This window comes from Somniosus microcephalus, chromosome 19, assembly GCF_052327205.1.
Source record: "Somniosus microcephalus isolate GS21.2 chromosome 19, FLI_Smic_1.0, whole genome shotgun sequence".
NCBI classification, from domain to species: Eukaryota; Metazoa; Chordata; class Chondrichthyes; order Squaliformes; family Somniosidae; genus Somniosus; species Somniosus microcephalus.
The window spans coordinates 73613501-73640883 of NC_141005.1; the positions used below are offsets into that span (position 1 = coordinate 73613501).

At 48.0% G+C, this 27383-nt stretch overlaps 2 protein-coding genes across 2 annotated transcripts in view; one reads left to right on the plus strand and one right to left on the minus strand.

Moving 5' to 3' along the window:
- The first annotated feature begins 397 nt into the window (after nt 1-397).
- LOC147104905 (glutathione S-transferase theta-1-like) lies at nt 398-2505 on the plus strand. The gene is made up of 2 exons (XM_085962193.1): nt 398-529; nt 2302-2505. The coding sequence occupies exons 1-2, from the start codon at nt 398-400 to the stop codon at nt 2503-2505; spliced, it is 336 nt and encodes a 111-aa protein (XP_085818319.1).
- A 1383-nt stretch (nt 2506-3888) lies between these two features.
- LOC147104906 (uncharacterized) overlaps nt 3889-27383 on the minus strand; it is a gene marked incomplete at its 5' end in the record, with an annotated part of 81830 nt that continues 58335 nt past the window's right edge. Inside the window, one exon of the mRNA XM_085962194.1 lies at nt 3889-3931. Coding sequence (XP_085818320.1) covers nt 3889-3931 — 43 coding nt within the window. The remainder of the gene's footprint in view (nt 3932-27383) is intronic.

The following is a 27383-nucleotide window of genomic DNA, read 5'->3' on the forward strand; positions in this document are numbered from 1 at the left end:
AGAGGATATTGGCTGGGCTTTGGAGGCAATACTTTCTGGACAGCAGAGCTACAGAGAGAGGGAGCAGACATGCCCTGGGCCTCGGGGAGATAGAGTGGGCGGGGACATTTGCTGGGTGTTGAGACTGCAGCCAGTGGGAGTGGAGGAGCAGGCCAGGGAGAGTGACACTCACACAGGTGATAGTGGAGGTATGTGTTTAGCAGTTACACTCTAGAAGACTCATGCAAAATGCGAGTGAGTTGGAAGGTGCCGGAGTTCAGCCTTCTGCTGTGGTACGGTTCCTCAAGGCTATGTCTTACCTCCTGTGAGTGCACCTTGGGCTGCTGACCTCTCTGCATGTGCTTCCTCCTAGGCCCTGTTGCCTTTTTTAACTGGGCAGCCAATTCCCAAGGACAGAATGGACGAGGCCCTAGAGGATATGCATACAACGATCCAGTGCTTTGAAGAAAAGTTCCTTCAGGACAGACCGTACATCGTGGGACATCAGGTGTCTCTGGCAGACCTGGTCGCGCTTGTTGAACTGATGCAGGTGAGAGGAGTGAAACCAGGTCGGTCACATTTCCCTCCAATAGAGCGCTATCGCAGTCCCAGACATTGGGCCTGATGGATCCAGACGGTTTCGGGAATTGGATTAAACATTTTCCTCTCAAATTGTTCCCCTCCTTTTCATTGGCTTGGGCAGCCCTCCATATGTTGTTCAAATGACCATTATCCACGTGTGAGGCCACTTGGTGACTGTCCGTCGGTTATTTGACTATGAAGGACTCTGCCTTCTCCAAACCTGACATCCACACTTCACAGCCCAGGTGCTTGGATAGTGATCAAAAGCGGGCTCCCTGACGGATTCTCTTTTCCCCTTCCCCAGTCAGCGATGCTAAGGCCAATTGATTTTCAGACTCGCACATTCCCTCTCTGAGTCCCAGACTCACTCTTATTCCTCAGTCCCACACTCACTCACTCCCTCACGCACTCAGTCCTAGTCTCAATCTCTCTCATTTGTAAGTTTTTTAAAAAATTCGTTAATGGGTTGTGGGCATCGCTGGCAAGGCCAGCATTTATTGCCCATCCCTAATTGCGCTTGAGAAGGTGGTGGAGAGCCGCCTTCCTGAACCGCTGCAGTCCGTGTGGTGAAGGTACTCCCACAGTGCTGTTAGGTAGGGAGTTCCAGGATCTTGACCCAGTGACGATGAAGGAACAGCGACATATTTCCAAGTCAGGATGGTGTGTGACTTGGAGGGGAACTTGGAGGTGGTGGTGTTCCCATGCGCCTGCTGCCCTTGTCCTTCTAGGTGGTAGAGGTCGCAGGTTTGGGAGGTGCTGCCGAAGAAGTCTTGGTGAGTTTCTGCAGTGCATCTTGTAGATGGTGCACACTGCAGCCACGGTACGCCAGTGGTGGAGGGAGTGAATGTTTAAGGTGGTGGATGGGCTGCCAATCAAACGGGCTGCTTTGTCTTGGATGGTGTCGAGCTTGGACAAGTGTGGATTAATTAAGGGAAGCCAGCACGGATGTGTTAAAGGCAAATTGTGTTTAACTACCTTGATTGAGTTTTTTGATGAGGTAACAGAGAAGGTTGATGAGGGCAATGCGGTTGACGTGGTGTATATGGACTTCCAAAAGGCGTTTGATAAAGTGCCACATAATAGGCTTGCCAGCAAAGTTGAAGCCCATGGAATAAAAGGGACAGTGGATGCAGAGTGACAATGAGGTTCTTCTGCAACAAAGCACATCCCCTTTAAGAAGTACAGAGAGCCTAGGCAAAATTTTATTGGCCAGTAGACTGCACCCGGTATTGGCCGCCGTCTTGAGCACTGAGCCGACCAGCAGCAAGTTTAGCGCTGAGCTCGGCACTCCAATATAAATGAGCGAATTTTGCGTGCTGCCTAGTCCACTTTGAACGGGTGTGGGCAGATCACGCTTCAAGATCGCCGCGCCCATTTTTGGGCCCAATTGAATTTCACCCCCACTCTCTCTCAGTCCCAGACTCACTCTCTCTCATTCCTCAGTCCCAATATCACGCTCTCATCTCGATCTAGTTCCTTTTCTCTCCAGTTTTGAAGAAGGGTCAAACCCGAAACGTTAACTCAAATTTCTCTCCACGGATGTTGCCTGACTTGCTGAGTTTTTCCAGCATTTTCTGTTGTTATTTCACGCTCTCATTTCTCAGTCCGTCTCACTCTCTGTTATTTTTCAATCCCAGTCTGACTCCCTCATTGCTCAATCTCATTTCTCAGTCCCAATCCCAATTTCATTTCTCAGTCCCAGTCTCTCACTCTTTCATCTCTTTTTTTCTTCCGCTGCAGCCACTAGGTGCTGGACACGATCCGTTGGAAGGTCGACCCAAACTCATCGAATGGCGTGAGCGAGTCAAGGGTGATGTGGGCAAGGAGTTATTCGATGAGGCCCATGAGTTGTTGATGAAGAGTACGGAATTGTTAAGTGCTTTTGACTGCAAATCTCCTGTATTACAGCTTCATGCAAAAAAGCTGCAGAGAATATTCAAGTAAAGGGATGAGTCAGCAAGCCCGAGCACCTGGGGTGCATGCTAACTGCAGTTGGTCCTGCTGTCCTCCAATATCTCCTGCAATCAAATAAACTACTGAGAGAACCTCCGCTCCCATGTTTTGCTGATTTGTTTTCCCTTCACATATTTTTGTCCTCATTATTTCTATCTTCTCTGACGATGCCAACTCTTGATGGGTTAACCTATCCGAGCACCGTTAATACCTTGCCCACAGGCCTAGTGTTCATGCGTGGGCTAGGCTATACAAAGTCAATCTATGGGACAGGCTCCCTCGGGAGATGGTGGAAGCAGTATTGATTCATGCAAATGCAAATTAGATTTCTTTCAGAAAATATTGGGATCCAGTATATGAGTAATTTGAGACATGACATGTGGTAATTGTAACATGGTAGGGACCCAAAGCTCTCCACCACTGGGGGTTTCCTTGCATCCTTTCTGGGTTTTATTAGTCAAGGGGTTTGAGGATCCAATACAGGAGTTGCTCTATAGCTGATCCCCATCCCCATCCTCAATGATGGTGGAGCCCAGCACATGAGTGCAAAAGACAAGGCTAAAGCATTTGTAACCATCTTCAGCCAGAAGTACCAAGTGGATGATCCATATCGGCCTACTCCCGAGGTCCCCACCATCACAGAAGCCAGTCTTCAGCCAATTCGATTCACTCCACGTGATATCAAGAAACGGCTGAGCGCACTGGATACAGCAAAGGCTATGGACCCCGACAACATCCCAGCTGTAGTGTTGAAGACTTGTGCTCCAGAACTAGTCATGCCTCTAAGCCAAGCTGTTCCAGTACAGGCACAACACTGGCATCTATCCGACAATGTGGAAAACTGCCCAAATATGTCCTGTCTACAAAAAGCTGGACAAATCCAATCTGGTCAATTACTGCCCCATCAGTCTAATCTCAATCATCAGCAAAGTGATGGAAGGTGTCGTCGACAGTGCTACTCACCAATAACCTGCTCACTGATGCCCAGTTTAGGTTCCGTCAGGACCACTCGACTCCAGACCTCATTACAGCCTTGGTCCAAACATGGACTGAAGTACTGAATTCTGGAGGTGAGGTGAGAGTAACAGCTTTTGGCATCAAGGCAGCATTTGACCAAGTGTGGCATCAAGGAGTCCTAGTAAAATTGAAGTCAATGGGAATAGGGAAATACTCTCCACTGGCTGGAGTCATATCTAGCACAAAGGAAGATGGTTGTTGGAGGCCAATCATCTCAGCCCCAGGACATCGCTGCAGGAGTTCCTCAGGGCAGTGTCCTAGGCCCAACCATCTTCAGCTGCTTCATCAATGACTTTCCCTCCATATAAGGTCAGAAGTGGGGATGTTCTCTGATGATTCAGTTCCATTCGCAACTCTTCAGATAATGAAGCCGTGCATGCCCATATGCAGTAAGATCTGCCTAATTATAAACAAAACAGGAAAAGAGAGCATAGGAAAGAATAAAATAAGGGAGGACATTGTTGGCAAGGGAATAAATAGAGTTATAGAACAGGGGGGAGAAATTCGGTATCGCCCCGTTTGGGGCGCTAGTATTGGCGATGCGCAAAGTTTAGCGCCAGGCGCAATTTATCGCCACCTCGAGCAATATTGGGTAGCTGCGCCCCTGAAGGTCATTGCGGCGCTAAATCAGGCACTGCACGATAGTCTTAAGGCGCTAACCCGGCGGCGCGACGCAATTTCTCCACGGGCGCGCGCAGCGCAGATGCTGTCAATTATCGATTTCAGCCAGACACACTAGTGCCGGCCAGCTCTTAAAGGGGCGGATTGATTATCATCTCCAGCCGCACCCTGCGCCTCGTAGGCTTCAAACTCGCCGGTAACCTACCTGTGGTGTCGACAATTGCATCAATATGGAGAGGGCCAGGGAGAGAGCGCAGCGCCTCAGCGAGGGGACATTGGATGCTCTGGTTGGCGCGGTGGAGCGCAGGCGATCTGTGCTCTACCCAGAGAATGGCAGGAGGCCTCAACACAGCGACTACCGCAGAGCTTGGAGGGAGGTTTCCCACAGAGTCACCTCCAGCAGCATGGTTCCCAGGACTCCTGTGCAACGCAAGAAGAAGTTCAACGACCGCACTTGGGTCGTCGGGGTGAGTGCCTTTTTCAGAATCATTTTCATCCCTCCATCTGCACCTCACTTTATGGCCAGAGGGTGTGCAAAGCCCCAATGGCCAGCTGTCATCCAGCACCCATGGCCCTTTCTGGAAACACACACGCACATTCAGCTCTGTGCATAATGTAAGGGCTAATCGACCATGGGAGGCATGTCATGCCAGATCAGGGCTGCATAATGTAAGGGCTAATCGACCATGGGAGGCATGTCATGCCAGATCAGGGCTGCAGGTTTCATCACACCCCGTCCTTTCTCTTGCAGCCAGCACGGGCTCACTGCAGAAATGGCTCTCCGTTTCTCTCTGAGCAACTCTCTCTCTCTCTCTCTCTCACAGAAGGTGTGGTCCAAAAATGGCTACCACTAACAATCCAGGAAGAGTCCCCTTTAAATAGTGCCCCCCCAAGCCCGACAGCGACTGGGAAATGTTCAAGGTAACCTGTCCTTGTTAGCGCCAGGCGGAACGGAGGGGGGCGCCACTGAATTTCCGGTCCGGGGTGCCCCAAAAGCGTTGCAGAATGAAATGACGTCATGATCTGCGTGCGCCGGTGAGCTAAATGTCTGCTCAATTTGGGAAGAGGCGCAGGGTTCACTGCGCCCGGGCGCTAGTTGGTTAGCGCCCCACTACTCGACCTCTTTAGGCGCTAATGGGTGGCGCAGCCAACCGAATATTTCCCCCCCCAGGAGTCTAAAAAGATGGTTAAATGTAAAGTGAGAGGAAATCCTATTAAAAATGAGTTAAACTGTCGATACAGCAATGCACACAATGGCCTAGAAATTCGGTGGGCTGCGCCACCAGTTAGCGCCTAAAGAGGGCACTCAGTGGCTTTAGCACCACTGGCCGCGCCTCCCGCGATATTTAGCTGGGGCGCTAATGGCAGCGTTAACCTGTTGCACTGCGCCGCCTCCGATGACGTCATCGATGTGCGCAGCGCCCCGCTACCGCCCCGATCTCGATATTTGGCAGCGACCGCCTCTGTAGCGCCGTTCGCAAATGGCGCCCGGTTCACGGGGCCTACCTGTGGCGGCAGTGGCGCAAATTAAGGTGGAGGTGCAGGGCGGCCGTTTTTTTCAGCGGCCGCCTGCCAGCACCTCCGTCCCCGGCCTCCTGATCCGCCCCCCCCCCCCCCCCCCCCCGGGCAGTGCCGCCTGTGTCGCGAGAGCCCGGCACTTCTCCTCAGTGCCGGGCTCTTTTGCTGGCACTCGCAATCTCCGATCGCGCTGGTGCAGGCCCCTCCCCCTTAGGAATGGGAGGAAGGCCTGCAGTACCGCAGCGCGCCGTGCCGCAGCGTGTGGCGCTGCGGCACGTTGCGCTGTGATATTCCGTTTCAGCGCCCTAAGAGGGACGCGGAGCACCTCGAGCCTCATCCCGTGTCCCTCTTGGGGCGCTCAAGCTGAATTTCCGGCGGTCGCTACGGCTCCAAACGCTGCGCTAAATCCAGCGCCCAGGCGAGCTTGGTGCCCCGTTTGCGGCTCCACCCAATTTCTCCCCCAGTGTCTGTAATAAAACAGGGGAGCTGGAGGAAATCATGCATTGCGAGGAACCAGACATTACTGAGACATGGCTACAGAAAAATCAAGACTGGAAATTGAACATTGCAAGGTATAATATATTTAGAAAAGATAGAGGGGGAAAAGGGGGAGGTGGAGTAGCTGTACCTATTAGGGATAACATAATGGCAGTAGAAAAAGGTGACGCAGCTATCAGCAAGACAAAAATAGAATCCATATGGATAGAGATAAAAGATAAAAAAGGATCAAACACACTAATAGGCATAGTCTACAGACCACCTAATAGTGGAAGGGAGGTGGAGGAAGAAATATGCATCAAATTAGGGAAATGAGTAAAAAACATAGAATAATAATAATGGGGGATTTCAACTACCCCGATATTAATTGGACAGAAGAGGTAGGTAAAGGGGATAAGGGAATGGAGTTCCTACAATGTGTACAGGACTCCTTTCTAACACAATATGTAAAAAGCCCAACAAGGAAGGATTCGCTATTGGATCCAGTAATGGGGAATGAACCAGAGGAAATAAGAGAAGTAAAAGTAGGGGAACATCTAGGCAATAGTGACCATAATATAATACGCTTTAAGATGATAACTGAGAAGTACATAAGTATGACGAAGACCAGGTTAATAGATTGGAGAAAAGCTGATTTTGATGGGGCTGAGAATAGAACTTGGGAAAATAAAATGGGCAACAATATTGGTAAACAATGATGTAGAACAGCAATGGCAAACATTTAAAATGGTGTTCAACAGAGTGCAGGAAAAATATATTCCGCTAAAAGGAAAGAACCAACTAAACACTAATGAGACTCCATGGATGAATAAAGCCATAAGGGAAAAATTGAGGATATGGAAAGAGGCATACATTAAGTACATAGACAGCAGGGGAGTGCATGATAAGGGAGAATATGAAGCGATTAGGAGAGAAGTCAAAAAAATAGTTAGGAAGGCAAAGTGGAACTATGAAATTAAATTATCAAGGAACATAAAACTAAATAGTAAAATATTTTACGGGCACATCAATAAAAGAAGGAAGGTTGGGATGGAAATAGGGCCATTAAGGGATAGACAGGATAATACCACAGGTAACGATAGAGATATGGCAGAAATATTAAATCATTATTTTGCTTCAGTATTTACCAGGGAGATAGAACAGGTGGCCATGACATTGGATGATGAAATTAGTAATGAGATAAGTGCATTTAAAATAAAAAGGGGATATATTAAATAAACTAATTAAGCTCAAAGAGGATAAAACCCCATGGGGGAAAAATTCAGTTGGTTTGCGCCTCCCGTTAGCACCTTAAGAGGGCGCTAATGGAGCACAAAGCAACTAGCGCCCGGGCGCGGCAATATCTGCGCCTCTCGCGAAATTGACCGGACATTTTGCGGCGGCGCTAAGCAATACCGCCCGATCTCCTGCACACGCAGATCTTGACGTCATTCAAGCGTGCAACGACCTTGTGGCGCCCCGGAACGGAAATTGAGTGGCGCCCTCCTCCTTTCCGCCTGGCGTAAGCAACAACAGGTAGACTGGAATGCTTCCCAGTCGCTGGGGGGGTGTGGGGGGCAGGTGGGCGCTATTTAAAGGGGGCCTCTTCCTGGCTTTTTGCGTGGTAGACATTTTTGCACCACTTGTTCTGAGAGAGAGAGATTTTGAGAGAGAGAGAGAGAGACTTCTGCATTGAGTCAACGCTGTGTGAAGTAGTTTTGGCTTCTGACCATAACTTTGCAGGTACTTTGGTTTTTGACCTTCATTACTTTGATTGCCAAGATACTATGGGGGCTGCACTGATTGGGGGCGTCGTCCTGCGCCTGCAGATTCGGAGGGCACTGTTAGATCCGTGGTTCAGTGGATAAATAACCACACGGATGCTGTACATTAACAAATAACAGGTCTTTACTGGAGGAGGGTAATCTCTAGACTGGGGTACAGAGGCATGCGCAAAGCTTATATACCGGTGTGGTCACTGCCGGTACTACAGTATACAGGAGCTGTAAAAAGTAGTTCTGACTTAAAGGCACATACACTACAATTCCTCCCTTTTTAGATTAATAATACCCCCTTAATATTCAAATAACAATTACATTTTTACATGTACATTCAATAACAAAAGTCCATTTATAGATTCAGTCTTTGGGGCGGCTTCCTGACCCTTTCGGGATAGTGCCTTTCCAGAGGTTCTTGTTCTTGGTGCAGAGGCGATTCTGACCCCTTTTCATCGGGTAGTTCATCGGGTTCCACTGCTACTGGGTCTGAAGTAGATGCTACCGGTATGCCGGGTTCATCCCCAGGTACTCGAGACATGGCGTTGACGCATTCCTGTGACGCTAAGATCTGATCGACATGGCATCTCACAATGTTCTCCCCGACATCCACTGTGTACATTAATGGCCCCTGCCTTGTACATATCGTTCCGGGTTGCCACTTCTCTGTTCGATAGTCCCGGGCCAAGACTGGTTGCCCTACATTGAAGCTCCTTGTCGGCTTCTCGTTAATGTGCTGGAATTGTTTGTCCTCAACATTTCTTCGCACATTTAGTCTGAGCAAGTCCAGACGAGATCTCAACCTTCGGTTAAAGAACATCATGGCCGGGGTCTGGTTGGTAGCTGCATGTGTCGCGTTTCGGTAAGCTAATAAGAAATTGTCCATCTTATGCTGTAGTGGAATTTCCTCATCGCACATGGCCTTTATCGCCTTCTTAAAGGTTTATACGAACCTCTCAGCCAATCCATTGGTGGCTGGATGATACGGGGTGGATGTGTAATGCTTTACCCCATTCCTTTTCATGAATTTTTGGAACTCGTCGGACACAAACTGTGGTCCATTATCAGAGCAGATCTGCTCTGGCAAACCGTTTCTGGCAAATATGGTCCGTAGGACTGCAATCGTTTTCTCTGTAGTGGTTGAAGACATCTTTATCACCTCAGGCCACTTTGAATGAGCATCCACTGCTATTAAGAACATTGAGTCCATGAATGGACCAGCGAAATCAATGTGCACCCGTTGCCATGGAGAGGAGGGCCACTCCCATGGGTGTAGAGGGGCATGTGGTGGTGCATTTTGGACCTTCTGGCATCCTAAGCAGCTCTTCGTTAGGTCTTCGATTTGTTCTAGTCTCACCAATCAGTGGAAACATCCTCACCGCATCCACCCGATCAAGCCCCCTCACAATCTTATATGTTTCGATAAGATCGCCTCTCATTCTTCTGAACTCCAATGAGTAGAGTCCCAACCTACTCAACCTTTCCTCATACGTCAACCCCCTCATCTCTGGAATCAACCGAGTAAACCTTCTCTGAACCGCCTCGAGAGCAAGTATATCTTTTCTTAAATATGGAAACCAAAACTGCACGCAGTATTCCAGGTGTGGCCTCACCAATACCCTGTATAACTGCAGCAAGACTTCCCTGTTTTATACTCCATCCCCCTTGCAATAAAAGCCAAGATTCCATTGGCCTTCCTGATCACCTGCATACTAACTTTTTGTGTTTCATGCACCAGGACCCCCAGATCCCTTTGTACTGTAGCACTTTGCAGTTTCTCTCCATTTAGATAATCTTTGATTTTTTCTGCCAAAGTGCATAACCTCACACTTTCCAACATTATATTGCATCTGCCAAATCTCTGCCCACTCACTTAGCCTGTCTATGTCCTTTTGCAGGTTTTTTATGTCCTCCTCACTCACTGCTTTCCCTCCCATCTTTGTATCGTCGGCAAACTTGGATATGTTGCACTCGGTCCCTTCCTCCAAATCGTTAATATAGATTGTAAAGAGTTGGGGTCCAGCACTGACCCCTGCGGAACACCACTAGTTACTGATTGCCAGCCCGAGAACGAACCATTTATCCCAACTCTTTGTTTTCTGTTAGATAGCCAATCTTCCACCCATGCCAGTATATTACCCCCAATCCCGTGATTTTTTATCTTGATCAGTAATCTTTTGTGTGGAACCTTGTCAAATGCCTTTTGGAAGTCCAAATACACTACATCCACTGGTTCCCCTTTATCCACCCTGTATGTTACATCCTCAAAGAATTCGAACAAATTTGTCAAACATGACTTCCCCTTCGTAAAACCATGCTGACTCTGTCCGATTAAATTATGTTTATCCAAATGCTCTGTTACTGTTTCCTTAATAATGGACTCCAACATTTTGCCAACCACAGATGTTAGGCTAACTGGTCTATAGTTTCCAGCTTTTTGTCTACTTCCCTTCTTTAATAAGGGTGTTACATTAGCAGTTTTCCAATCTGCCGGGACCTTTCCTGAGTCCAGGGAGTTCTGGAAAATGATCACCAATGCATCCACAATCCCTACCGCCACTTCTCTCAAGACCCTAGGATGTAGGCCATCAGGTCCGGGGGATTTATCCGCCTTAAGTCCCATTATTTTACTGAGTACCATCTCCTTAGTGATTTTAATCATGTTTAGCTCCTCCCCCCCCTATAGCCCCCTGTTTGTCCAGTGTTGGGATATTTTTAGTGTCCTCAACTCTAAAGACTGATACAAAATATTTGTTCAGCGTCTTTGCCATCTCCATGTTCCCCACCACTAGTTTCCCAGTCCCATCCTCTAAGGGACCAACATTCACTTTAGCCACCCTTTTTCTTTTTATATAGCTGTAGAAACTCTTGCTATCTGTTTTTATATTTTTTGCTAGTTTACTTTCATAATCTATCTTCCCTTTCTTAATTAATCTTTTAGTTATTGTTTGCTGGCTTTTAAATGCTTCCCAATCTTCTATCCTCCCACTAGATTTGGCTACTTTATATGCCCTTGTTTTCAGTCAAATACTATCCTTTATTACTTTACTAAGCCACGGATGGCTGTCTTTTCTTTTACTCCCCTTTTTCCTCAGTGGAATATATTTATCTTGAAAGATGTGAAATATCTCCTTGAATGTAGACCACTGCTCTTGTACCGTCTTACACTTTAATCTGTTTTCCCAGTCCACTTTAGTCAATTCTACTCTCATACCTTCATAGTCTCCTTTATTTAAGCTTAGTACACTGGTTTGAGATCCAACTCTCTCACCCTCAAACTGAATTTGGAATTCAACAATATTATGGTCACTCATTCCAAGGGGATCCTTTACTAGGACATTTTTTATTAATTCTGTCTCATTACACAGGACCAGATCTAAGATTGCCTGCCCCCTGGTTGGTTCAGTTACATACTGCTCAAGGAACCCGTCCCTAATACACTCTATGAACTCTTCCTCAATGCTGCCATGCCCAATTTGATTAGTCCAGTCAATATGAAAGTTAAAATCCCCCATGATTATAGCTGTTCCTTTATTACAAGCCCCAACTATTTCCTGATTTATACTCTGACCAACAGAGTTGCAACTGTTAGGAGGCCTATAGACTACGCCCATTGTGACTTTTTCCCCTTATTATTCCTTATCTCCACCCAAACTGTTTCACTATCCTGATCCTTTGGCCCAATATCATTTCTGACTATTGCAGTGATTCCATCCTTGATTAACATAGCAACCCCACCTCCCTTTCTTTCCTGTCTGTCCTTCCTAATTGTCAAATACCCTTGTATGTTTAGTTCCCAGTCATGATTATCTTGCAGCCATGTTTCCGTAATGGCCACCAGATCATACCCATGTGTAGTTATTTGCACCGTCAACTCGTCAATTTTGTTATGAATGCTGCGTGCATTCAGATAAAGAACTTTCAAATATGTTTTCTGACAATTTATTCCTGCTTTTACCCCTTTTACTACTTTACCTTTATCATTATACATTCTGTCCCTTCTTGACACGCTCTGGTTTTTAATTCCCCCACTGCTACCTTGCTCTATTGCCTTCTCCGCTGTCATTTTTATTTTTCGCTCTCTTAAAACCTCCCCCCCACTAATGAGTTTAAAGCCCTCTCTACAGCCCTAGTTATTCAATTCGCCAGGATTCTAGTCCCAGCACTGGCCAAGTGAAGTCCGTCCCAACGGAACAGCTCTCTCCTGTCCCAGTACTGATGCCAGTGTCCCAGGAAGCAAAACCCATTTCTCCCACACCAGTCTTTGAGCCACGCATTTAACTCTCTAATTTTATTTACCCTAGCCAAATTTGCACGTGGCTCAGGTAGTAATCCAGAGATTATTACCCTTGTGGTTCTGCTTTTTAATTTGGCCCCTAGCTGCTCAAACTCCCTCAGCAGAACCTCCTTCCTTGTCCTATCTATGTCGTTGGTACCAACATGGTCAATGGGGACAGATCGGTCCCTTTTGTGTAACCCAGATACGTCCAGATTTGGGCGCGAAGATAAGGGCTCCCAATGGGGTATAAAGTTAGCCCCTCAGGAAGCCACACTCTCTCTCTCCCACCTCGCCTCTGGTGCCCTGCCTTCAAGAGGGTCATCACAGCCCGCCCAAAGAAGTGGAATACCAGCAGTTACTTTTGAATTGCTAAGATATCTCTACTTCGGGCAGTGAAAAATCCAAGGCAGACTGCAGGGCATGGAGCAGGCATTTCAACATTGTAGACTGGTGAGCATAAACTTCCTGGCCCATTACAAGGCAACCTAGATAGGTATAAGGGGTGGGAACTAAAGGGGAATTTTGTTAAATTGTAATTTTAGTCCATTTTCCCTCGATGTGTCCGTCTTCTTCTTCTCCTCCCCGTTAAGTAAAAGTGTGCTGTATTCATAATCATTTTCACTGTATAGCAATTTATTCTTTATTTCAATAAAACATTGGTTCTCTTTGCACCCAACAACTGGTCTTGTTTTTATCTATATCGCTACTGAAATAAGTCCAGCGGTCAGAACCAAAGGGGAAGCGACTCGAACCGCACGGGGCTGGAACAGCTCAGACACATGGTTGACTGACCAGGCAAATACCCCCAAACCACCAAATCCCCTTACAAAATGGCAACCACGGCAGGACCATCGGCGACAGTATGCGATGTAGCAGACGGTGGTCTGGGTCTGGAGAGAGCAGCAGTTATTGGTTTTCTTTTTATCACACCACTGATCTGTTTGTGGTTAGGTACCCGCAAGCTTAGGGAAGTTAATGCAGAGAGTTGGGATAAGGAAATGGAGATTGAAGAATACCAGGCCAAGATAGAGCGCCTGGTGGACCAGTTTAGTGAGGACAAAAGCCACACGAGGCACTAGTTAGAGTACCTGAAGTGCCTAGTTACAGAGGCCAAGAGTAATAAGATGAGGGTGCAGGAGGAGAACGCCCGCCTCATACAAGAAGTAAGAGAGCAGGAGGAAAAGGCTAGGGAGGTAAAGGCAGCGTATAAGCTGGCCTGCCACCAAGGGTTCGAGGAAGCAGATCATGGCCCCTGTAGGGAAGAGATAGAAAGCTTGAATATGGCTTTAAAGAGGGCAAAGGGGATGATATGTCTTATCAGTCCAAAGATAGGCCAGTTGGACTTTACCGGCAACCCAAATAGAACCGTCCCACAGGCAGCACCCAGAACAAAGTTGGTTAGGGAATCAGAGGTCCCACGACCGCCACCCATAGCTCCGAGCTTTCAGCAGCTCTGGCAGCAAGGGGGTTGGAGGACGAGGTGGTAGAGGAAGCACAGCAGGCCCCGCTAGAGAGGCCGGGACCAGGACCAGTGTATCCCCTCCGACAACGGAGGTACGGTCCGCCCGTTGATGACGATGACCCAGGGGCCATCCAGAATCAGTTTGTGGTGCCGTATGGCACCCAACAGCTCAGGGCCATGGTTAGCCACATCCCCAAGCTCACTAAAAAGGGAGACCCCTCTCTGCACTTCAGGGAGATAGAACAAGCAGCTTGTGTTAATGACTGCGATGATGCAGAGCAAGCTAAAATGCTGCTGTTTTCCCTGGGAGGTGATCTCCTCCAGACCCTATCTGGTGAATGCAAAAGGGGGCAGAAAGAATACGAGGATTTGAGGAACGAGATATTGGAGGCCATGAGACTCAATGATGGTAGTCCGTTCGCCCGTGTAGAAAGAACGGTACAGCTCCCAGGGGAGTCCCCGCAGGAGTTCGCAGACAGGCTGTGGCCAGTCTACTAGAGCGCATGCCCAGGAATGCCAGGGCGGGCAGCACTGAACCCAGCCCAATTGACTCACTGGCTCCGTTGTCTTATGACAAACAGCCTACCCCAGATCCAAGCCCAGGCCATGGCTTGGTTTGACCCCCAAAACCCCCAGACCACCAAAGAAGTGGTGATCCACCAGCTCACAGTAACATTTAGAAACATGAGGGGTACCGAGATGCACCAACCCAAGGGAAAAGTCCATGAGGTTAAACCTGGGGGCCCGAATAAGAAAGAGTGGCACCAGGAGGGGAAGCGTCCCTCCCAGACTAAGTTAAACTGTTACGGGTGTGGGAAGGATGGCCACTGGCGCAAGGATTGTAGAAATCCTTGGAAGGACAATAAAGCAAAGAACCCAACAGCCCCAGCCCAAAAGGCAGGGCCAGATATTCCTCCCGCCTCGGTCGAGTTACTATTGGAGGCAATGCGGTCTCTTCTGACTAGCCAGGGGAGAATAGCAGCCACCACCCGTGCTTTGACCCCGTCTGCCCCATCCCACTCCCAACAATGACTAGAGCCAGCGCAGCCTGTCGACCTGTGTCCCCGCGAAAATGCTGAGGGGAGCAGGCCCTATGTTAAGATGGGGGTGAAGACGTTGCAGGGGAGATATTCGGTGGACACTGGAGCTTCCAGCACGGTGGTCCATTCAGAAGACCTGACCAATTCACCCCGGTCTAACAAGGTCCCATTTAGCTTAATGGGATCCACAGGGAACGAACAGGCTGGGGAAAGGTCAAAACCTTTGGCCATAGGTTTAGGATCCCTCCATACCACGTGGGAGGGTAACCAAAAGACCGATGAGGTGGCCAAGCAGGGGGACAGGGAAGGAGAGTTCTGGGACCCCTGTAGAACAGGCCCGGTAGCAGCAATCCATCCAGGACAAGGGAGGCACACAGGGGGTAGCTTTGGCCCCAGACCAAAAGCAGGTCCAAGCCCAAGATCCCACCTTTAAGGCCGCCCTGGTAAGGTGAAAGAATTTAGAACAGGGTTACTGGCAGGCTGCTAGTTATATTAAACAATGTAAGTTGTTTAAGCCGGAGGCAGGGAAACAGGCAGCTGGGATTCAACCTGAGGTTAGAAATCCTCAGCCTGCAGCGGGTACACTCACACAGACTGCACACGCAGGCGCAGTCGCGTGCATGAAAGGAGAAGTTCCCCAGCACTCGGCCCGAGCGATTCCCCCTCTCTTATGGGACTCCGGGGAAGAGCCTGAACCAGGTTTTAAACCTGAAGGGGGAGACTCTCAGCCACCGGCAGTCGGTGGCAAGGGATTGCCCGTCCCCAGCCCAGGTTTGGGAAGGGAGGGACCCGAAGGAGAAGGTCCCCAGCCAGCAAGGACTGTGAACCGAGCTAAGGGTCCGCTCGCCAGGGTAGCCCCACCAGCGACACTCCCTAGGAGGTCTCTTTGGGTACCCCAGCCCAGGAAAGTATGGTCACCAGCTTTCCAGTTAAAAAGGGCGGACTCCCGAGTCAGGGAGAAGCCAAAAGACAGAGGTCCCCAACCAGCAGCCATAAGCTATGAGGGACTAGAAGTTGGGATCAGACTAGCTTCACTGCAGGCAGTAGCCTGCAACAGTCCTAACAGAGATTAGGCTAGCCGCCCGGAGATGGGTGGCGCTTGTACATAGCTTTGTTTAAGTTTAATAATGTGTACAAGTAAGTTAGAATGTGTTAATTTTAATTTTATATTGCAATCGGTAGTTTTAAGTATTAAAGTATAAGTTTTAAGTATGGAACCATTCCAGAGTGTTGTCTATGTGAGCCAAGGTCGCGGGACCCGATCACATTCCCCCGAGCCAGGGAACCTGGCTAGATGTTTTTTTTAAAGTCTTTTTCAGAGTTTCGAAAGGTGCAGAGGACCATCGTGTTTTTGGATGCTCGGGGAAGGGAGCACTCCTAGCCCACAATGGGAGGGGTCTGCGGGAGGCAGATGCCCACGAGGGGAGCTGGCCAGGATGACTGGGATCCAATTCAACCCAGTATTCTAGAGAGACCGGCTTCACGTATGGGGAGGCCTCCCTCCAGTGCCCGAGGATACGAATCATCACCCCAAGGAAAAGATGTTTTGGAAATTCTGTAAATTAGACTTTTTGGAGGTCAATAAGACCGAATTGTAACTAATCATGAGTGATAGCAGATTCATTTTTTTTCTTTAAAAAAAAGGGAAGCTCGTTTTCTTCCATTTGTATTTTTAACAAATATGTTTTGGCTTGGCTCTTTTTGAAAAAAAAAGGGGAAGCTTGTTTTCTTCCATTTGTATTTTAAACAAATATGTTTTGGCTTGGCTCTTTTTGAAAAAAAAGGGGAAGCTTGTTTTCTTCCATTTGTATTTTTAACAAATATGTTTTGGCTTGGTGTTAATTTCATTAAAGATGTTGTATCGTGATAAAGCTCTATGATGTCACAAGTGGTGCAGGGGTATTGGGCCCCTCCGTGCTTGAATTATTGTAAATAATCATGTTTTTCTATCGGTAGATGCCTACCGTGCACTGCGATTCTCTCTGGGTAAGGGGGGTGGAGGTGTCGAGGGATCAGAGATAGATATAGATAAGTATAAGGGAAGGTTGTTTGCGGGGGGGTCAGAAATTTTTGCTTACCTTTAATAGGATACTGCAAGCAAGTTTTCGTATCCAAGGGGGGGGCTGTAAGGTTCACAAAATTTCGGCAGCCCCCGAAGATTATTTGATTATAGAAAACCTGGTTGGAATGTTCTTTAAAAACCCAGGACATTAAAGATGGCTGTAGCCGGCCTCGTAGCAAAAGAGAAAAACAGCCTGTCTGAGTATTTAAGTACTTGAAACTGTCAATCAACTGTGGTTAGGAAGTTTCAACACGGAACAAAGGACTCTGTTTACAAGCCCTCAGCAGTGTTGACTCAAGGGCTTAAGTGATTGCTGTCAATCTAGTTGCAGTTAGGCTGTAACCACTGAACAAAGGATTGTTTACACGAACACTCAAGTACTGTTTACCGAGCACTCAAGGAACCAGCGGGACATTTTTCAAACTGGGACAGCTCCATTCACCAACCAGTTAAACGAATGGGAAATGCATTCAAACCCATTACGGTCAATGGGGACAGATCGGTCCCTTTTGTGTAACCCAGATACGTCCGGATTTGGGCACGAAGATAAGGGCTCCCAATGGGGTATAAAGGTAGCCCCTCAGGAAGCCACGCTCTCTCTCTACCGCCTCACCTCTGGTGCCCTGCCTTCAAGAGGGTCATCACAGCCCGCCCAAAGAAGTGGAATACCAGCAGTTACTTTTGAATTACTGGGGTATCTCTACTTCAGGCAGTGAAAAATCCAAGGCAGACTGCAGGGCATGGAGCAGGCATTTCAACATCGTAGATTGGTGAGCATAAACTTCCTGGCCCATTACAAGGCAACCTAGATAGGTATAAGGGGTGGGAACTAAAGGGGAATTTTGTTAAATTGTAATTTTAGTCCATTTTCCCTCGATGTGTCCGTCTTCTTCTTCTCCTCCCCGTTAAGTAAAAGTGTGCCGTATTCATAATCATTTTCACCGTATAGCATTTATTCTTTATTTCAATAAAACATTGGTTCTCTTTGCACCAAACCACTGGTCTCGTTTTTGTTTATATCGCTACTGAAATAAGTCCGGCGGTCAGAACCAAAGGGGAAGCGATTCGAACTGCACGGTGCTGGAACAGCTCAGACACACGGCTGACTGACCAGGCAAATACCCCAAAACCACCAAATCCCCTTACAACCACCAGAGGAGGAGGAGGAAGAGGAGGAGGAAGAGGAGGAGAATGATCATCAGCAGCACCAAGGCGGGAGGGAGGCCCACAATGTAGAAACTGGAAGGGCCGTCCGTCAACGGCTGATAGCAAGCCGCTTCTAGGCCCCTGCTGAGGAAATGGCATCTGCCATTGAGAACAACATGAATGAAATCAACCCGCAAACCTAAGCCGGCCAAGGCAACAATGGTTGCAAAGGCCAAACATATACATTTTGAATAAAAAAACTTATTTATTTTACAAACTCTGTGTGTGTCATTTCCGCATGACAAACTAATAGAAAGAAACACAAAAAAAAGTCATTAACGTAACTGGTTCTCACAACCTGGCGATAATGTCCAAAACACTAAAAAAAAATAAGACCACGAACCTCGGCCTTTAATAAAAAATGAACAACATTTTGTCACACCTCCTACTTTTTGCCCTTCGAGGGTGATCTCCTTCCCTTGTGCACTTCCCCCATTCCCACCCTACTGCTCCTCTGTAATGGGACCCCAGTAGCTGCAGCAAGGCCGGTGGAAAGCTGCTGATTGTCACAACCTGAGACTGCAGATGCCCTTGAAGGACGGCCTCGACCAGCTCTGGGCCTGGAGGGCCGGCTGCAGACTGCACCAACTCTGCATCGGCGGCAGCAGTGTGTCCTACAGGCAGTGGCAAGTGCAGTGGAGAAGTGACAGTGGTGGCAGCAGGAATGCTGTCATCTTGAGAGAGGACAGCAACTCCCTGCTCGACCGACACACTGGCAGTCCCATGGGGCAGCACTTCAGCATCCAGAATAATCTGCTGGAGCACAGATTGCTGACCTGCTGCGGCGGGGTGAGAGCCCCGGGGAAATGTGTCCGAACCAGTGAGGATGACAGCAGTCAGTGCTCGCGTGGCCTCAATCTGAGTCTGCATGAGAGCAGACTGAGATGGGGTCATGGCAGCCAGTGACTGAATTGCAGCACTAAGCATTTGCATGACATCTGCCTGTGCTACAGCGAAGTGCTTCACACTCCTTGCCAGTGATTCAATGGATTCGGGCACGTTTCCCACTGCACCCATGAGCTCAGTGTGCATGCCCACCGCCTGGGTGTTCATTTCAGCGATGAGCCGCTCCTCCTCTGCGTCCAGTGCAGCAGGACTCGCTGGCATACTCTCGTTCTGGGGAGAAGGCCCTCAAGCTTCCCTACCCCCATTGTGTTGCTGCAGCCCGCTGGGTCCTGGAGCTTCACCCTCATCAGACCCTTCCCCCCTGCTCCCATCCAGGGAAGGCATGTTCCCAGTGTGGGCATGAGCTTCCTCGGGAGAGGGTGGCACTGATGCTCCGGCTTCCTCTTCATCCTCGCCTGCAGCTTCACTCCCACTGGTAGCTTGAGGGCCCGTCTCCTCAGCTGGTGAATCACCATCTGAAAGCAGGGAGGTACAAGAGTGGCTTTAGCATGAGGACAAGGTGGCAGTTAGGGAGGAATGAGCGCAGCGATTTATAAATTGGATTGAAAGTGTCAAAGGCTGGTGTTGTGAGGGACAAGTGGAAGGAGAGAGGACAAAAAGGTGACGACCTTACCATTGCTGGCCAGAACGGGGTCGGCGTCTCCAGTGGCAACGGGACCATTCACCCGGCTTGCCACAATCCTGTGGACGCGCACCTCAAGATCGCTGAGGGGTTGCAGCTGAGGCTGCCCTCCACCCATCCGTTGCTGCTGTCTCCTATTATGAGATAGCTTGGCCTGCAAGAAAAAGGACGGCGTCTGAGTAAATATACAGCCATGGTCTTGCCTGATGTGCCTCCCATAGGTGAATAGCCCTTACTGTATGCAGCTATGGTCTTGCCTGATGTGCCTCCCATAGTTGAATAGCTCTTACTGTATGCAAAGTGTGGAATGTGCGTATGTGTTTGATGAAAGGGCCAGAGGTGTTGGATGAGTGTTGGGCATTGGGGTTTTAAGACCCTCTGGCCATAGAGTGAGGTTGAGATGGAGGGATCGAGGGGTATTGAAAAAAAGCCACTCACCCTGACGACCCGAGTGAGGTCGTTGAACTTTTTTCTACATTGGATATGGGTCCTGGGCACCATGCTCCTTGAGGAGATGCTCTGAGCCACCTCCCTCCACACTCTTCTGTACTCGCGTGGCAAAGGCCTCCTGTCACTCTCTGGGTACAGTATAGATCTTCTGCGCTTCACTGCGCCAACCACAGCCTCCAAGGCCCGCTCACTGAAGCGCTGTGCTCGATCCCTGGCCCTCTCCATAGTCCTTGCCTGCAAGATTTAGCCACAGGTCTGTCCATGCCGAGATTCAAGGCTCCAATGAGCAGGGTGTGGCTGGAGAGCAAGATCAACCCTCCCCTGTAAGAACTGACCGGCGCCAGTGTGTCTATGTTCAATCGCTAACTGACAGCACCTGCGCTGCGCCCGCGCTTTGAGGTAGCACCTCACTCTTCAGCCTTTGCGCCTTAAGACAGGTGTGTAGTGCCTGATTTAGCACTCCAATCACCTCCAGGGGTGATAAAAGCCAAGTTTGCCGTCCGGAGCGATAATTAGCGCCAGGCGCTAAACTTTGCGTACGGCTGATAATGGCGCCCCAAACAGGGCGATACTGAATTTCTCCCCCCATGTCCAGATGGATTGCATCCACTTATTTTAAAAGAATCTATGGAAGAGATAGCAGGGGCATTACTACACATATTTAATAATTCATTAGAAAAAGGTGTAATGCCAGAGGACTGGCGGACAGCTAACGTAATACTGATATTTAAGGAGGGAGATAGAACATGTTGAGGGAACTATAGACCAGTCAGCTTAACATTGGTGGTAGGAAAACTAATGGAATCCCTACTAAAGGAGAAAATAGAAGAACACCTAGAAACCAAAAACATAGTAATGAATAGTCAGCATGGATTTCAAAAGGGAAAGTCTTGCTTGACCAACCGCACTGAATTTTTTGAAGAGGTAACAGAGAGAGAGAGTAGACAATGGTAATGTAGTAGATGTAATTTATCTAGATTTTCAAAAGGCCTACGATACGGTACCACATAATAGATGAACAAGGTCAGAGAATGCAGAGTCAGGGGACAAGTAGCAGAATGGATAGCTGGCTGGCTTCAAGACAGAAAGCTGAAAGTAGGGGTAAAAGGTAGCTATTCACAGTGGCAGAAGGTGGGTAGTGGTGTTCCACAAGAATCAGTGCTGGGACTACTGTTGTTCACAATTTATATTAACGATTTAGATTTTGGACACAAAAACACAATTTCTAAATTGTCAGAGCCAGGCTGGTCCTGTACCCAAGTGCAGACAGACGAGGCGAGAAGCAGGTATGCAGTCTTAAATAACAGTACTTTACCAGAATCACACAGGTAAACAGTTACAAACATAGGAGCTCAAGACAAGCTACCACAGGCAAACGGCTTGTCAAGATAGGAACTCAAGACAAGCTACCACGAGGCAACCGGCTTGTCAAGACTGAGCACCTTGTCAAGACTGAGCACAGAGGGAAAAAACCACAGAACTTAAATACAAGCAAAAACAGGTGAAACCAATAAACCTAATAAAAGGCAGTTAAGTAATAAACACAGGAGAAACTAGTAACAATTAACAAAGGGAAACAAACAAGTGAAGGTGCCATCTAGGGGTTACTGAAGGAAGTGACCGGCACCCTCACAGGACCCCCTCCCCTAGGAACGGCTCCTGACGTTCCTCCTGGACGATCAGGGTGGCGACGGCGAAAATCCCTGATGAGTTCAGGATCCAAAATGTCCTGGGCCGAAACCCAGGCATGCTCTTCAGGACCATAACCCTCCCAGTCGACCAGGTATAGAATGCTCCTCCTAACCCGGCGACTATCAAGGAGCCGATGGACAGTGTAGGCTTGCTGACCTTCAATCATGCGGGGCGGGGGGGGGGGAGATGTCTGGAAACAGGAACCAAAGGGCTGATAAGGCAGTACTCGTGGTCCTGGTGTACAAAACTCCATACCTGTACGGCCAAAAAAGCGTCATTTAGCACAGTCATTGCCTCTACCTTTAAACACTCAGCTTCAAACATTAAAAAAATACCACGAGATCAATTACTCAAGACAGAACTACCAAAGCACATTTAGCAAAACAAAAAACTCAAGCTTGATAAATCCGAAGTCACAGTCACACATGTACAACAATAGCCAGCCATGCACCCTCCTGGGCATTTAGAACTAGAAGTCAACGATTAAATAGCAGAGAAATAAATAAAAATGAAAAAGTCTGTATTAGTACACATGGCGATCTTCTTGGATTTTCAAGCAATGATATTTCCCATTCCGACTGATCACGAACTGCAGATGTTCAGAAATCTTAAGACAAAATCATCCTCCTCATCCACTAGCGGCAGGTACATGTCGTGGCGATCATATGATCATACTCTTTGTAAGTGCTGGAGCCATCATTTTCCAGAGTTAGCACGCTCAGTGGATTATTTTCCAAAGGGACGCAAGAAGGGCAAGGAAAGCACCTTAACGGACGAGAATAGAACAAAATTCCTCCATCGCTGCTGGGTCCATACTGGCTCAGTCTTGCCGTCAGGGTGAGGCTGGTTCTGGACCCAAGTGCAGACAGACGAGGCGAGAAGCAGGTATGCAGTCTTAAATAACAGTACTTTACTAGAATCACACAGGTAAACAGTTACAAACATAGGAGCTCAAGACAGGCTACCACATAGGCAAACGGCTTGTCAAGACTGAGCTCAAGACAAGCTACCACAGGCAAACGGCTTGTCAAGATAGGAACTCAAGACAAGCTGCCATGAGGCAACCGGCTTGTCAAGACTGAGCTCAAGACAAGCTACCACAGGGCAACCGGCTTGTCAAGACTGAGCACAGAGGGAAAAAACCACAGAACTTAAATACAAGCAAAAACAGGTGAAACCAATAAACCTAATAAAAGGCAGTTAAGTAATAAACACAGGAGAAATTAGTAACAATTAACAAAGGGAAACAAACAAGTGAAGGTGCCATCTAGGGGTTACTGAAGGAACTGACCGGCACCCTCACTAAATTTGCGGATGATACCAAATTAGGGGGGATAGTCAATAGGGAGGAGGACTGCAACAAATTACAGGAGGACATTAATAAACTTGCAGAATGGGCAAATGAAGTTCAACACAAATAAATGTGAGGTATTACATTTTGGTAGGAAGATTAAGGAGGTCACATATTGTGATAATAATAATAACTTCCGGGAAGTTATGTCATCACTTCCTGTGAACTGTGAACTATGAACTATGAACTGTGTACATACCTCACTTCCTGTCATATGTCACTTCCTGTTGGACTGGTATAAATACTGGTCTGTTCAGTATTGTAAGAGGCTTCTACCAGAGGCATGGTAAAGACCTCTCTTGTATATAGTGTGTTTATAAGTTACTTAAAGCTTACTTTAAAGTTACTTGATGGTAAGACTCCTTTTTCTTACATCAATTTAAGTAACTTAGTATTTACACTCACAAATACTAGACCTTCGGACAAATTCGGAGTTAAGGATCCAGGGAACCACCCATCATGGAAAGAATCCTTAGACCTATTCGTCTGGACTTGGACCCGAATACACCAGCAGCTGGCAGGGTATGGAAGCATTGGTACCGTACTTTTGAGAATTTTCTGGATGAATGTAAAGCGGATGCTCCTGCTAGATTGAGGATACTTATCAATTATGTGACCCCAAAAGTGTTCGAATATGTTGATGAATGGGATCATTACGACGAGGTGATTCGGGCACTTAAGAAACTTTATGCCAAGACCCCAAATGAGGTCTATGCTAGACATCTACTGGCCACAGCCCAACAAGGGCCAGGGGAATCAATTAACGAATTCCTGCAAGAACTTCGCAGGCTCAGCATAGATTGTAACTTTCAGGCAGCCTCAGCTGAGCTGTACCGTGAAGAAATGATTCGTGATGCTTTCATCTGCGGGATTGCCTCTCCATTTATACGCCAGCGTCTACTAGAAAGTAAAACACTTGAGCTACAAAAAGCTTTTGACCTAGCTTGTTCTCTGGATTTGGCAAAGAGAAATGCAGACCTCTATCAGCTGCCCAGATCTCGATCTGCTGCTGTAGCTGCAACCAGACAATTCAAGCGGTCTCAGGTGAACCCTATCATGGGGGAATCTAATTCTGATAATTCTGATGAAGAAGAGGAGGATGACCCCACTTTAGCAGCCTCTTGGCAATCTAGGAAGGAATGCTTCTTTTGTGGAGATGCTTTTCACCCTAGGAAAACCTGCCCTGCTCGCAATGCAATCTGCAGTTATTGCAAAAAAAAAAGGACACTTTGCTAAAGTTTGCCTATCAAGGGCCTCTACGAGGGCCAATCCAGCCAAGGCCTACCGAACTGCCCCAATTAGGGCCTATCAAGATGCTCCAGCTAGGACCTATCAAGCTTCCTCTCGAGCTCTCTCCCGAAGAAGCACACCGAGAGTTTTAGCCACTCTCTGTGCAACGACACCAATTACAGCTGCTTGCCCACAGAACCTGTCTCATGCAGCCACAAAAATTTCAATTAAAGGGCATACCTTAGATGCCTTAATTGACTCAGGAAGTACTGATAGTTTCATTAAGGAACAGATTGTTGCGAAATTGAAACTACATGTCTTCCCATCGGACCAGGCAATTGCGATGGCTCAGTCATCACTTAATACCAGAATCTCCGGCTTTTGTGTTGTTGATATGACACTTCATGGTCGTATGTATCCCTCCACCCGACTTTCGGTGCTCAAGGACTTATGTAGTGATCTCCTCTTAGGGCTGGACTTCCAAAAACAGCATAAGAAACTCACCATTGAGTTTGGTGGATCCAAACCCGGACTTACTATTTCTAATATACCGTCTAAATTACCGTTTTGTGCATTGTCAGCAGCTTCACTTGGTGAACCCTCATTATTTGCCAGTATTCCGCCTCGATGCAAACCAATAATAACGAAATCGCGGCGCTTTAATCAGGAAGACCAATCTTTTATTGCGGCTGAAATCTCTCGACTTCTAGCAGAGGATATCATCGAACCATGTTCGTCGCCCTGGCGGGCTCAAGTCATCATTGTCAAGAACCCTCTAAAACCTCACAAACAGCGACTATGCATTGATTATTCGCAAACCATCAATCAATATACCGACTTGGACGCCTACCCATTGATGATATGGTTAATAAACTGGCTGAATACAAAGTGTTCTCAACTTACGATTTAAAAAGTGCCTATCATCAGGTACCCTTGAAGGTCTCAGATAAGCAGTACACGGCCTTTGAGGCTAATGGACGGCTGTACCAATTTCGTCGCCTCCCATTCGGGGTTACTAATGGAGTGGCTGTCTTCCAACGGGCAATGGATGGCCTGGTTAAGCAGGAAAACCTAAGGGACACTTTTCCCTATCTTGATAACATTACCATTGCAGGTCACGATCAACAGGAACACGACGCCAACCTCCAAAAATTTCGGGATGCCCTCCATCGCCGTAATTTGACCCTGAATGAATCCAAATCTGTTGAGTCGCAACCGACCATCAACATCCTTGGCTACTGCGTAGGCAATGGTATCATTAAGCCAGACCCAGAAAGACTTCGCCCGCTCCAAGAGCTCCCGTCACCTAAGAATCCGGCTTCTTTACGTCGGGCCCTCGGCCTGTTTGCATACTACGCTAAATGGATTCCTCATTTTTTGGACAAAATCCAACCCTTGCTGCATGCTAGATCATTTCCACTGGGAACAGCGGCTGTTGCAGCCTTTAACCTTCTCAAAAAACAGTTGGAGAAAGCGGCTCTTCACTCCATCGATGAGAATCTCCCTTTCATGGTTGAATGTGATGCCTCGGAGGTGGCGATCTCGGCTACTCTGAATCAGGAAGGTCGTCCTGTAGCATTTATGTCCAGGACCTTACAAGGTGCCGAGCTACATTATCCTCCGGTTGAGAAAGAAGCCACAGCCATCATAGAGGCAGTACGGAAGTGGAACCATTTTCTAGCTCGCCAGCACTTTACATTGATCACGGACCAACGATCAGTCGCCTTCATGCTCGATAATCGAAAACGAACCAAAATTAAGAATAATAAAATACAACTTTGGAGGATGGAACTGGCCTCTTTTGGTTATACCATTCTCTATCGGCCTGGCAAGGAGAATGTGGCCCCGGACACCCTCACACGGGCATTCTGCTCCACTATGTCATCCTCTACTCTCATGGGTGTCCACAATGGATTGTGTCATCCTGGCGTTACACGCATGCTACATTTCGTACGATCACGGAATCTCCCTTTTTCCACTGGAGATGTAAAGAAAATATGCTCAGAATGCCGGCTTTGTGCGGAATTAAAGCCTCAGTTCTTCCGCCCTTCAGATGGTATACTCATACATGCAACCCAACTGATGCAATGACTTAGCATCGATTTTAAGGGCCCAGTGCCCTCTTCAACTCGGAACACATATTTGCTCACCATGATCGACGAATATTCACGTTTTCCGTTTGCCTTCCCCTGCTCCAATATGCTGGCGTCCACCATAATCTGCTGCCTTGAGCAGGTATCTTCTCTCTGTGGCATGCCGGCTTATATTCACTCAGATCGGGGTCCATCCTTTATGTCAAGGGAACTCAAGGACTACCTCTCAGAACGGGGAATTGCTACAAGCAAAACAACACCATACCATCCCATCGGAAATGGGCAGGTAGAGAGGTATAACGGTATCATCTGGAATTCCGTACGTCTCGCTTTAAGATCTCGGGGCCTACCAGACCAGCAATGGGAAACAGTGCTTCCGGATGCATTGCACTCTATACGGTCCCTGCTTTCTACAGCCACAAATACTACACCTCATGAGTGGTTCTTTGGATTCCAGCGTCGCTCATCTCATGGGACATCACTCCCATCATGGCTAACTACTCCTGGACCTGTATTACTCCGAAGATACGTTCGGACGTCTAAAAATGACCCTCTCATAGACGAGGTCGAACTAACCGATGCCAACCCCACCTATGCAAACATACGATATTCCGACGGCCGAGAATCTACCGTACCATTACGGGATCTGGCTCCCTGCCCACCAGGACCTAGTGGGACATCGGGTGATGGCATTTCACCAGGAAACTCTTGGGACCTATCGGGTACCCCTCTCCAGGATCCTGATCGGACACCAACTAGCTTGGTGCCGGTAGAACCCCGTACTCAAGGTTGCGACCCTCCCAGTACCGCGCATGAAAGTACTGATCCGCCACAGACCAGCTCTGCACCTCCCTCTGAACAGAGGCAGTCCGACTTTGAACCTATTGGGGCTCGTACTCGAAGCCATGATCTCCCCGACCCTTCACAGGGCAATCCAGGCCACACAGACTCTGACCAATGGCCAACCGCATGTAAGCGGACCAGCGACCCTCTATGACGGGAATCCAAACGGGTGCGACTCTTCCTTGTTCGGCGGCTGCGGGCCAAAAGGTAGACCACAGCCTCCTA